Here is a 12133-nt window from a genome sequence, read left to right on the forward strand (position 1 = left end):
TAATTGATTGATTGATTGATTGATTGATTGATTGATTGATTGATTGATTGATTGATTGATTGATTGATTGATTGATTGATTGATTGATTGATTGATTGATTGATTGATTGATTGATTGATTGATTGATTGATTGATTGATTGATTGATTGAACACTGACCTTTGCCAAAAATGCATTTCTTGAATTGCGATCGTGATTTATTCTCGTTAAATGCAAGTGCTGATGATGACTTAAAGCGACAGCTCAACGTTATGCCTAGGTTAGATCTTTCAGGGTGCTCCCGGGAACTCACCCCTTCTTCCTCTGGCCCGCGCTTGAGTGCAGAGTGAACGTGTACAGGAAAGCCGCGCTGGTGCTGCCGATCGCGAGCGCCGTGCTGTTCGTCCTGGCCGTGGTCGGTCTCTTTTCCTTCTTCATCGGTCGCGGTAAGCAGCCATACAAGCGCAGGGGTTCTTAGAAAACTGAAAGCTGGAATGGCATTGTCAGCCTGGTATGAGCGCTTTGTGTTGACATAAATTAAAAATAACCGACTTATAGATGGGCTCTAAATTTGCATTACGCTTCAATTCCGCCTTGCCCTCGGAACACGTACCAGTGTAGTTTTTGTCGAAAGGAGTAAATAGCAAATATACGAGTCTCTATTAATCTATCAGCGAATGTTTCGGGGATAGTTTTCCCGCGTGTTTTATCCATCGGGCATCACTTGCTTGAAATCGACGTTGAACGCTAGCTTCGGGAAAGGTAAGGGTGACTAATTAATCATCATTATCATCATCATCATCATCATCAGCCGGATTATACCACCGCAGGGCGAAGGTCTCCCATATTACTTCAACAAACCCGGTCCTGTGTTAGCTGCATTCACTTGACCCCTGCAAACTTCTTAACCTCATCCGCTCACCTAACTTTTTCCCATATTACTTCAACAAACCCGGTCCTGTGTTAGCTGCATTCACTTGACCCCTGCAAACTTCTTAACCTCATCCGCTCACCTAACTTTCTGCCTCCCCTGCTACGCTTTCCTTCCCATGGAATCAAATTTGTTACTCTTCGCGACCATCGGTTATCCTCTCTTCTAATGCTAATTAATACGTCTCCATTTTAAGCAGTTTCCGCAAGGGGTCGAGCAAGACAGGCACACGTACAAATAACGCAAGGTCATCCGTACACGTGCGCACAACTTCTGTGCAGCCCAAGGCAGCGGGTTTGATCTTGGGCAGAATTTCACCGAAGAGGAAATTTATCAGGAGCTCACCACTTAGTGTTCCTAAGGCGCACAATAATTCATTAAACAACTACAACTAAAAAATTACTTACCTCTATCGGCGTACCAAATCCGACACAAACATATTCCATCCAATTTTTGTATTTTGTAGCGAAGCCAGCAGTGCCCTAGAGATTTCTTACAAAATAAGGCACTTTCATGCATGCTCCGAATAATGGTGTAATATCCGAGGCTATGTTTGCAACCAAACTGTATTAGAAAATACAGTAGAATTCACTCAAATCCCTGCTAATGGGTGAATACTGACTTATATTTAAAATCCAGACCACCTCAGGGAATTCCCTTAAACCCACAAGAGAAGCAACTCGCATTAAGTTCCAGCAGCTACACCGTGGAAAGACAACAGCAAAAACGTGGCGCAGCCTCGCTGCGCAGATCTACTAGAATGCTATCCGAAAGGCCAATTTGTTCTATGGTGACAGCATACGTATGCCATTTTTGTACAGCGACCTTGGAGTTGTCAAATGCAAGCTTCTCTATTTATGCTATTACACCCTCTTTCCCATAGAAAGTGGTCAAAACTTGCAGCCCTCCACTACCGCGTCTGTTGTAGTTGTAACCCCTTTTCATGTCGAAACGTTAAACCGTAGCATGCCGTACCATACCATATACAACGATATACTATACCATAATGGTCGGCTATCTTGCTGGCAATCCAAATTAGAAACTCATCTGCTTCTGCACTCACGCCATAAAGTGTCAAATGACAGGGATGTAAGCCATTTGGCGATTGGTTGAGCTGCTGCATCCTCAAGTCCCTCAATGAAGACTCACCAAGAGGCTAACTGTAGACGGGCGTCACTGTTCGTCGTGAGGAAAAAGTACCACAGTTGGCCCCACTGTGATAAGCGCACGTATTTAGAGAGATATATAAGGGTAATATTCGACAGGACACGGTCTGGGTACTACAGCCTGCAACAGCAAGGTGCCGTGGTAGACAGGCAGGTAGCGTTTAGAAAGATAACATCGAAGGTGAGAAGATAACACATAGGATCATATATATAAGTATAAATCCGCTTTCGTGCTCATTATACCTGTAGCCCTGTCGTCGCACCTGAGCACCTAATTGTAATGCAGTGTACCAGCTTTATCCTCAGAGACACCTACATGAGCAAAAGGACAAGTTAGTCTTGGAATCATGCCTGCCGGCGGTGGATCCGCCACGATGGGCCAAAGCGCGATTCTGGACCCAGGGACTCCTGATCGCATTACTCGTGAAGCCTTGTTGCTACGGACAAAGCACAACTCGTGCTGCTCGGTGATGCATACTACCATATAACACACTCCCAGTTCAAAAAGTGTTAATTGGCCTGTTTTACAGTTTATTTATTTGTTGACCTGTAGTAGGTTTTTACATGTCGAAACAACCCGGTACGACTAGCTGAGGTTAAGGATTTATTTACATATATCCTGAGCTCATTTCAGCACAATGGCGCCTTTTATTGCATTTAACCTCCATCGTAATGCAGCCGCTGCAGTATAAAACCCTCAACCTCGTTTTCGGCACCTGAAAGCCATAACCACGGAGCTAAAACGGTGGGTTATTAAGTGGGGATATGTACTATATTAGTAAATATCAGTTCAAATCCGCTTCCATGGGGTGTTATCTGTTTCCGTCAGTCGTTTCTTCTTCTTTTTTTCGTCCACGAAAGGGAGCACGGACGAGTACGGTGCGGCCGAAAAGGCCAGGATTGAAGACTCGCCCACCACGGACACCCTGCTGGCGTTCCGCAGGGCGCTGGACGAAGAACACATGGCAGACAGGGTGACACCGCTCGGTGGCGGTGAGGTCGAAAAGGCCAACATTAAGGACGTGGCGAAGAAAGCGGTAAAGAAGGCGAGAACGATTAAAAAAGGTAAGACCACGAAGAAGGCCACCAAGAAAGCAACCGAGGAGGCAACCAAAAAGGCTATCAAGAAGGCAACCAACAAGGCTACCAAGAGAGCTACAAAGAAGGTTGCCAAAAAGGTCTCCGAGGGGTCTCTGAAGAAGGCAACAAAGATTTTAACTAAGGGACCCAAAAAGACCAGGAGTGCTCAAGGAAAGCTTAGAATCAAGACCAGGGCTGGTAGACTCAGAAATGCCACGACGGTCGCCTCTGTGATTGCGAAGACGGCAAGGGAGAAGCAGCGCTCGCTGCCAGCTCAGACTATGCCGGTGACTACAGCAGGTCCGAAGGCAGAGTAAGTGTTTCTTTCCTTTTTACAAAGCTCGTTTAATGTGGTGTAACGTTATAACAACTGATGGCAAACATAATGGCTGAAATCACGTTGGCTCTCGAATCTTAAGCATACATGAAGTGGTGTGATTAACAGCAGGCTTCGGTATGTCCCACTCAAAACAAATTTCTACCTACACATGCATAAAAAAACTGATGTTTTTATTTTATATGACCTTGGCAACTTTTCGGCGTGCACTGAAAATTTAGACTAATAATGTAATTTCACTTCACAAGCTGTTAATCCACGCTCAGTCAGAATGAAAATGAGAATGCCCCAGCCGCCGAGCCACAGCTTTGTGCGAGTGTTCGTTCATCTGTTATTGCGTGCGCATGCGTTTATGAGCGACGCAAATAAAACTCGTTTATCTGTCAGTCGAGCAGATAACTGAACTCGGCAACTACGTAGTAGCCGCTTTCATTATTTTCAGATGCTTTAAAATCCTAAGAGGTAATGAAACCATTTTTATGCATCTCGAGAAAAGTGATGCATTGATTTTACTTCATTAAACCAGATGATGATGTTCCAGCTGTTAGAATGATAGTCTGAACCACAGCAAACAAAATCACTAGCACATCTGTCCACAAACGACGGACGCGATTGTGATCTTGTTCACTGCGTATTGGTGCCGTAAATTAAAAGAAATACTGAAGTAGCGTTCACCTAATGACCGAAGAATTAGAGCATTACTTACAGCTGTGAAATGTATACCGTGCTGTGTGAGGGGCCCATGGGTCATGATTGTCATGTGTGTGTAAGGGTGATCATACTCCAGTAGGATGGGCTGAATGGACCAAACGACTGGTGAACATTACAGCGTATAACATTACAGCGAGCCCCACGAAGTACTAATGTAGCTATACTGATCTACGACCGATAATGCCCCCATAAGTAGTCACATAATTGCTTTGTCATTTCGCGCACACAAAGATAACCATTAGCAAACATTTAGTGATAGAGCACTTATAGCCTATCCCGATCGCTTTCGTCGATTTCCGGATTCCATGCCGTTTCTGTACGCCCTACCAGGTGTTGCTGTGGCAACAACGAAGCCTAACTTTACTATATAGTCATCTGTCGATCACTTTCCATGAATAACCATGACTGCTACGAGTGCCCTGACCATGACCGAAGTTACTAAGTTAATCAGGTCTTATTAACTAAACCTGCCTGCAGCACAGGCTCGCAAATGAAGTCTGAACGCGTCTGAAATCACACTGGCGTAATTACGCCCTCCTAAGTATAACTGATCGTGTTAGGCTTATAGTTAACCTTAATAGGCCTAGCTGAGCCTACAGGTCTGCAAGCCCCAATAAAGTAGTAATTGGCTGTCTGAATGAACTTTGATCGTAATTATATCTGTCAGGCAATTATTAAGTCAAATAGGCGTAGTTTAGCCTAAAAGTCCTAAAAATAAGCTTATACAATGTGAAAACACTTCTTAGCCTTCGCACGTAAAACTTGTAATTACAGCTACGGCTAAGCCACTGTCATTTTTTTACAGTTGATGCTATAAAAATAAAAGCTTTTCTTAAAGTAGTATTTTATTTCTTTGCACAGAAAGGCTAATGCGGCTGCCGACAAACCGGCATACAGGACGAGCGCTCCAGCGGTCAATGTGACCTCGAAGTCGTCGCCAAACAACCTGGACGAAGAGGAAGACGATGCCGAAGGCGGGACTGAGGCCGATGCTGCCGGCTCCGGAACAGTGGCATCTGAGAACTGAAGGAAACTGAAGCCCACTGCAGAATATAGTTTAGTTTTACCCGCGCAGCGGAGGGTATACACATTCGCCTTAGTACCCGAAGCTTCAGCACGTTATTAACCTGCAGAGCCCATACTAACTTGGACAAGCGCTTGTCCATGGTCCTTCACCTGCCTTGGTGTCTCTTTCGCTAATGCGTTTTCCCACTCTCCAATGCATAAACCATTAATCGTCAATAACCCGCCTACAAATTATATTGGGTCAACCTGCATACATGCGTGATGCGCGTTTACGTATTCAATGTTCCCCGCGTATCACAAAAAGAAAAAGAAAACATGCTTTACAGAGAACTCATCGCTTGAAATAAGATTCCGATTTCGACGCTGGTAGGATGAGGCTCAATTTCGAGGAAACGTTTCCATGCCCGACGGTCGCCATCAGTCAGCGAGAATGCAGTGCCCGCAACCGGTGACTGGAAAGAAAACAGCTGGGAAGTCGCCACATCGTTCCCCTTCTCTTGCCCGTTGAAGGCGACACAAGTTATCGTAATTTCGATATTACTCCTTATATTTGTTTCTGCCCGATCCCGTTACATAGACCGCTTTTGCGACGACTGATATGATTTGTTGCTGTAAATTAATAGGCTATAAGGGCCACGCAACAGGAAGATTTTCTGTAAGAATAAGCTTCTGTTTTGACCTGGTCAACCTTGCGGCTTGTAGAGGACAATCGCTATAGGTCACATGCGCGTCATGCAATTGGGCTTTGTGATGTTGCTGGAATCGGCGAACATGTATGTAGGTACGGGAGGCTTTCAATCAGGATATGACGATAATATTCCGCAAACAATACCGAGGCGTGCCGAGGATACATACCGAAATTATGAAGGATGAAAATAATTAAACGGCACGCAGAATAATTATTAGTTTAGTCTTCGAAACAAATCTGGAAAGACGCTTTATTTTGTATACCCGATAATGATCGTGCTGTGCAGTGACTTGTAATGACTCAAGTAAATCCGTTAAATATTCGTCTCCCTTTGTGATTTTACGCGTAGGTTTCCTGCTGACACGCCACAAGTAACAATAGCTGTCGAGACTAGTGAAGTCTCGAATTTTCTTCTTCCTTAGCGGTGAAATGAGACCACCTATTCCAACACCGCACAGTCAGTAGGCTGCTCTTACTCACTTTCCAGCTCCTCTTCGACCTCACGGATTTTGAGTCCGAATTCTGGCCCCCAATGACAGCAGCGATAAGCTGGATCTGTTCCTCGAAGTAGCATTACTGTACAAGAGCAATATCAAGGCATCCTAGCCGGACATATGCAGGCTAGCACACCTCATGCATGGTATGTCTCGCCTTTGCCAATATATAATTATTGGGCACCGGTAAAGGGGCGGGCTTGGGAGATAGGAGCCGCGAGGGAGAGACTCCGGGCGAGAAAGTTTTCATGGCAAAATCAGCCTGAACCCTAATTTGTCGACGGAAAAAGTCCAAGAAAAATGTAGAGAATATTGACAAAAAATCTAACATTGTGCGAAAGCATTGTTTTACGGGTTTTGCTTTTCTGTCACCCTGCACAAGGGTTTGTTTAAAGTATGTATTTACGGAGCCCTTGCGTCACCTATAAATACCACGGGTCTGCAAAGGTGAGTACAGGGAATCACTTTACCTTACACTGTTTTGGGGTTTAATGGGTGTCATATGAGTGCTTCCCTACGTAAAGAAAAACAAAAAACTCCGTTGTTACTTTAGGCAAAGACTGCATTTGCACTTTTCTCGCATCAATTCAATTTCTTCGTTCCTTCTTTTTTTTTCTTTGATTGGCTGAAGTGCCTGCAGAGAGTGAGGCAGCCATAGCACCTTTGCTATCTGTATAAACCTAACCTAACTTTTTACTAGGCAGCCCGTAAACGTTGTGAAGTTGTCATATTAGGACTTATTTAATGTTATCTACCCCAGAAACAAAAATGACAGATGGTTTGGTTCCGCCAACCAGCGTAGTATGGCGCGAAAGCTTCCAAATCTCGACTGTCCGTCCACATTTAGGAACTTCCTGCCTAATTTTGGTGGTGGTGGTGGTCCACTCGAATTTCGTGGGTGAATGCGAAGTCTGTTTCCGAACTGGACCAAATCGGTTTTTACTTAGGTCAACTCAATTTTTAAATTTCAATGTTTGAAACGGGCCGAGTCATTTGGCGGTTAACCACCCAAATTTTGATCAGCCAATTCCATGAGACAAACCGTCTCTCATCGCCTTTAACGCACGTGAAGAGGACAATGCGATAGCGATGCGCTTGGGTCCACTGCGTACGTACAGATGGAAGTTGGTGAAGACGATAGCGATGCGCTTGGGTCCACTGCGTACGTACAGATGGAAGTTGGTGAAGACGATAGCGATGCGCTTGGGTCCACTGCGTACGTACAGATGGAAGTTGGTGAAGACGATAGCGATGCGCTTGGGTCCACTGCGTACGTACAGATGGAAGTTGGTGAAGACGATAGCGATGCGCTTGGGTCCACTGCGTACGTACAGATGGAAGTTGGTGAAGACGATAGCGATGCGCTTGGGTCCACTGCGTACGTACAGATGGAAGTTGGTGAAGACGATGACGTGCAATACACGGTGCGAAGAAGTGCGGGGATAGCTTTGCTGTGCTATGCTAGGCTGACAAGGTCGCTTTAAGGTCAGGCCTCACATCTGACTCGAGTTTTGCAGCTTTGATAGTGAAGTACTGCTTTCGCACTAAACAAAAATGAGCACTGCACACTTACTGCTGGGACACACCCAGAATAGTCAGTGAAGGAAAGTGTAGACCACGCAAGAGAGGTGAGCATCTCTCCAGTGTCGTGAAAGAAAACACGCTTGGAGAAATCGAGCTTGCGGGACGACGGAGCCATGCAGACAAAGATGTGACTGGCGCCTGTAAGCAGAAGATATATTCTCGGCGAAGGAAGTCGTAGTGACCTGTTTGTTCAAGTCATCGTGCATTTACAGTAGAGAACATGCGGCTGATTTTGCTCGAAATGCCCTATGTAATCACTCGCACGTCGCATTATGCCTGCTCGGTGACGACGTGCGAATAGTACTTTTTCCAAACTGAACCGTATACGAATATATAATGGAGCGACTGGAGTAAATCGAATATTCGCGCCGCGTTTAGATTTTGCAAATGGAGCTAAAGCTATAGTTGCTAAAAGACTCACTGATATCTACTAAGGGGCTACAACATGAACTCAGTGTTAACCCGATGAGCCCCAAGTTATATTTATTTTATTTATTATTTATTGATACTGCAATCCCAGTGTTGGGATTTTAGCAGGGTGGGAATACAAACTAATCAGGGAATACAAACTATATGAGTAGGAAAATTACCTTTTTTCATTGATTATATAAAAAAAATGGATTAGACACGAAACTGGCAACAGCTGCCCGTGTGAAGAGGAGGAAAAAACTTTGCTTAAACATTGGCTCCTGCAATCGGGAAAGAGTTTGCTGAACTTGCATCAACCATGCCTCGTCGTCCAGCTTTGTGGCCATGCATGAACATTATGGGGGCCGCAACACGAATGGCTCAAGTTGCCTGAGCCATGTCGCATCGTCAAGCGTTTTTAGTTGTTATACACTATGAACGCCGCAACGCGAAGCGAAAAGTGTAGCGAGGCTGAAGTGTTCATCCCGGTTACACATGGTACGTAGCGTCGGTGTGGGCCCTGTTTTTACAACAGTCGTGGTATAAAAATACTACGGGGGCCCTTATTCGAACCTTAAGTAACATATTGGAAAACTGTTCGCAAAGTCTAGTAAGTACATACTCGGCTCGTTTTGAACGATACATAGATGCACTATTTCATTCGTGCAGATAAATCGAATATGGGGATATTCTATCCGGTATTCGAAATTTTCGATTATTCGAAGACCCCTACCATTCAGCTTTATATTTCAAATGGAATCGGGATAGACGCCAGCAACAGGTACAGTCTTTGTTAAAAGTGTAGAGCTCAGGAGGTCTGCTTCTGGGCCACTTCGTGTGGCTTGTAATGCATTTCTAGTGCACCGAAACTCCTGTGCCTTGCAAGATTCTGTGGTGGTGACTTCAGTCACGCAGCGGTAGCCCCTCAGTTCATAGAGTTTAAAATTCAAATTACAATAGTGTTCTGCGCCGCCAGGCCGACCAGTGTTTCTAATAGCGAAGACCTCAGCGAGCATTAAGCCGCCCGTGATAGTGCAAACCGCGCCGAAACTGTGCTGTCAGTGAGAAAAGACAGATGAAGGTATCCTCCTGCCGCATATCGCAGTGTGTATGCGCGGGTCCTAAAGAGCGTGCACAGCAAATCAATATTTGTTTTACTCGTTCGTGAGCCCCAGGACGTGAAAAAGCCGCCAAACAGCAGGCGCTGATGGAGTGAGCACTCAGCTATGTACGGCTCATTGCCCTTTCGTCTCCCTTCACTGGTCTTCACTTAGAACAAAAGCTCAAAAGGGAGAAAGAGTCAAGGATGGGAACGAACGGCACGGTGTCATGGCCCCACCTAGAATGCGGGCAGCCGGTACATGTATATAGCCAGCCGGTTCGGGGGTTCGGGGGCCTTTGCCTCAAACGACAACCCCTTACTTCTCAGACACGTACCATTACACGCACGGCGTCGAGCATGGAGCTGGGCGCGGCCACTGACCAGTGGGGCACTAGTTAAGATCAAGGCCCCTGTCCCCTCCCCTTTTCTCTCAAGGACGCGACCGGCCAGAGGGTGATCGCCACTGCGGGACGCCGAAGCAAAAGAACACTAGATTGAGCAAGCGGTGGTGAGTGAAAACCGCCCCGCGCGGATACAACCGCGTAGAACGGAAGGGCGACCCCCTCCTCCCCCCTTCCCCCTTTGAAGCAACCTCCGCTTCACGACGCCCCCCTCCGCCGTTGGTCTCGCTATCGCGCGGTTGCAGCAGCAGGGGCGTCGCGAGCGCGGTGCTCTTCCGTGGCCGCCGCTACCGGATTATGTGCCGACCGTGCTCGACTTCTGGGCCCTCAAGAAAGATGTCTCGAAGACGTTGAGGTGGCACATACCGTAGCTAAATGTAGAGCAGGAAAACTATAGAGCCTGATACGCTCGCAACCCAATCTTGTGTACAGACGCGAGAATAATGCAGATAACGCAGGAGTTGCGGTTGAAAAAGAGCCAAATTTACAGTACTCACTCTACATACAGTAAATTAAGAGGTGCTACTAAAGCCCAGATCGCCCGACAACCAAATCCGGCTGTACGTACGTCACTGCTTTCAAAGCAACTTTGCATCCGACGCATGCGCATATCGAAGCAAAGCGACACAAGCACAGAGTGACCCATAGGTGGTGCTTCGACTTAGCTTTACGCCTTTACTGCGTGGCCAGGTCAGACCAACACCACGTCAGAAGCAGTGGCGTTTTGAAAGCAATGACCATGTTACAGTTAGAAGTAGACAACCCTGTACACGAAAAGTGTGTTAACTAGACACCGCCTGAGAGGTTTATGGTGTGTTGAATGAATGAAGGCCGGCGAAAGTAGATAAGCGAAATTCTAGAGCGAGTGAGCCGGAACGAGAACAGTGACGGAGAACGAATGAAAGGGTTACGTGAGGGAGGGTGAGCTGAATTGTTGAGCAGACGCCACTCAGTGTGGCATTCAAGGCGACAACTGATCACCGGGCAGGATCTACCATAAAGTCACAAAGTCGTCCAACGATCGGTTTTGTGTCGAGGTTCGTTTCGCGCGCGCCATTCTCTCTCAAATAGCGTTCTGAAACCGGTTTCCTCCTTCCCCCTCTGGTCTGAAGGCGAGGGTGCTGCGGCGTGCGCGCGCGCGCCAAGGCGACGTAACGCGCCTTTTAAGAAGAGCACTTTCGCAGCAGCTCAGGCGGGAATCCCGTCGCCACTTCGCGGTCCGCTCTCGCAAGCGCTACAAGTCGTCTTTTGCGGCATCGCGTCGCAGTGATTCCGACGACGCCGAACGAAATGCGCGTTCTGTTATTGTGTCTGGGCCTACTGGCCCTCGCATCGAAGCTGGGATGCGATGCACACCTCTTGGGAAAAGGTGAGCCTTGTACCTCGTCGTTCATTTTAATGAGTGCTTTTATTTATTTCTTTTTTACCAATTTCACAGATCAGTTAGTGAGAGTTCGAACCCTGCGGTTTCGAGCACGGATGAGACACACGGCTTTCGAAGAGATCGTAATAGGTTTGGATTACTAACAAAAAATATGCTCAACGCCGTGATATCCAGCGCAAAAGAGGGAGAGAACATATTTGGTTTAGAAAACATTATTTTAGATCGGCTGTTAAAAAGTTTAGTGACCCTGTTCAAAATCTTGCTGTCGAGTAGTTGGGATATAAAACTGCATTTATTGTCCGTGTCTTACAACTGGCTAATGTAACGTTTTTTTGTTTGTTTGTTTTTTTCTTCGTCAAAGAAAGCAGATTTGTCATCCACCAAATCTTTAATTTTGACTATCCGCTATTGATCCTTCATCGCATCAGGACATACACTATCGCATATCGTTGTTACTACCGTCGTGTCGACAGAAAATTTCAGTTCGAACCTATAGAGACAAACATTGACCCCAGCCGAAAGGAGTTCCTTAAACTACCCCATAAAAACTAGGCTAGTTACCGTATTAGATAAGAAGATGGACGGCAGGGGGAGGGGGTGGGTTAAGACAAGAAGGATAAGCAAAGAATATAATGGCAAAGAGTAGATCTTGAAGCAATAAAAACACCTTTAGACAGTACCTGTCCCCGGCACACGTCAATCAGTTGAGCAGCCAAATACAGGCTCGAGCCCCCACGGCTTGTGTACGAGTATAATATGGTGGTGTTCACTCGAAGCAGCGGCTGCCAGCCTATAGTAAGTAATTTGCTTGAGCGTCGCACGCGTAAAACTCGTCCCACGAG

The 12133-nt window shown here is 46.2% G+C and overlaps 1 protein-coding gene across 17 annotated transcripts in view; it reads left to right on the forward strand.

Moving 5' to 3' along the window:
- The first annotated feature begins 10247 nt into the window (after positions 1-10247).
- Positions 10248-12133, forward strand: part of LOC146191316 (uncharacterized) — a 42189-nt gene continuing 40303 nt past the window's right edge. For 3 of the 17 annotated variants that reach the window (XM_084601814.1, XM_084601815.1, XM_084601826.1), the window contains exon 1: positions 10259-11276. In XM_084601814.1, the coding sequence (XP_084457940.1) occupies positions 11198-11276 (79 nt within the window). In that variant the 5' untranslated portion in view covers positions 10259-11197. Of the gene's footprint in view, positions 11277-12133 lie in introns of all 17 variants that reach the window. The other 14 variants (XM_084601822.1, XM_084601825.1, XM_084601824.1 and 11 more) reach the window with 9 other exon arrangements.

This window comes from Amblyomma maculatum, chromosome 4, assembly GCF_055883805.1.
Source record: "Amblyomma maculatum isolate TAMU_Amacu chromosome 4, ASM5588380v1, whole genome shotgun sequence".
Classification (NCBI taxonomy): Eukaryota; Metazoa; Arthropoda; class Arachnida; order Ixodida; family Ixodidae; genus Amblyomma; species Amblyomma maculatum.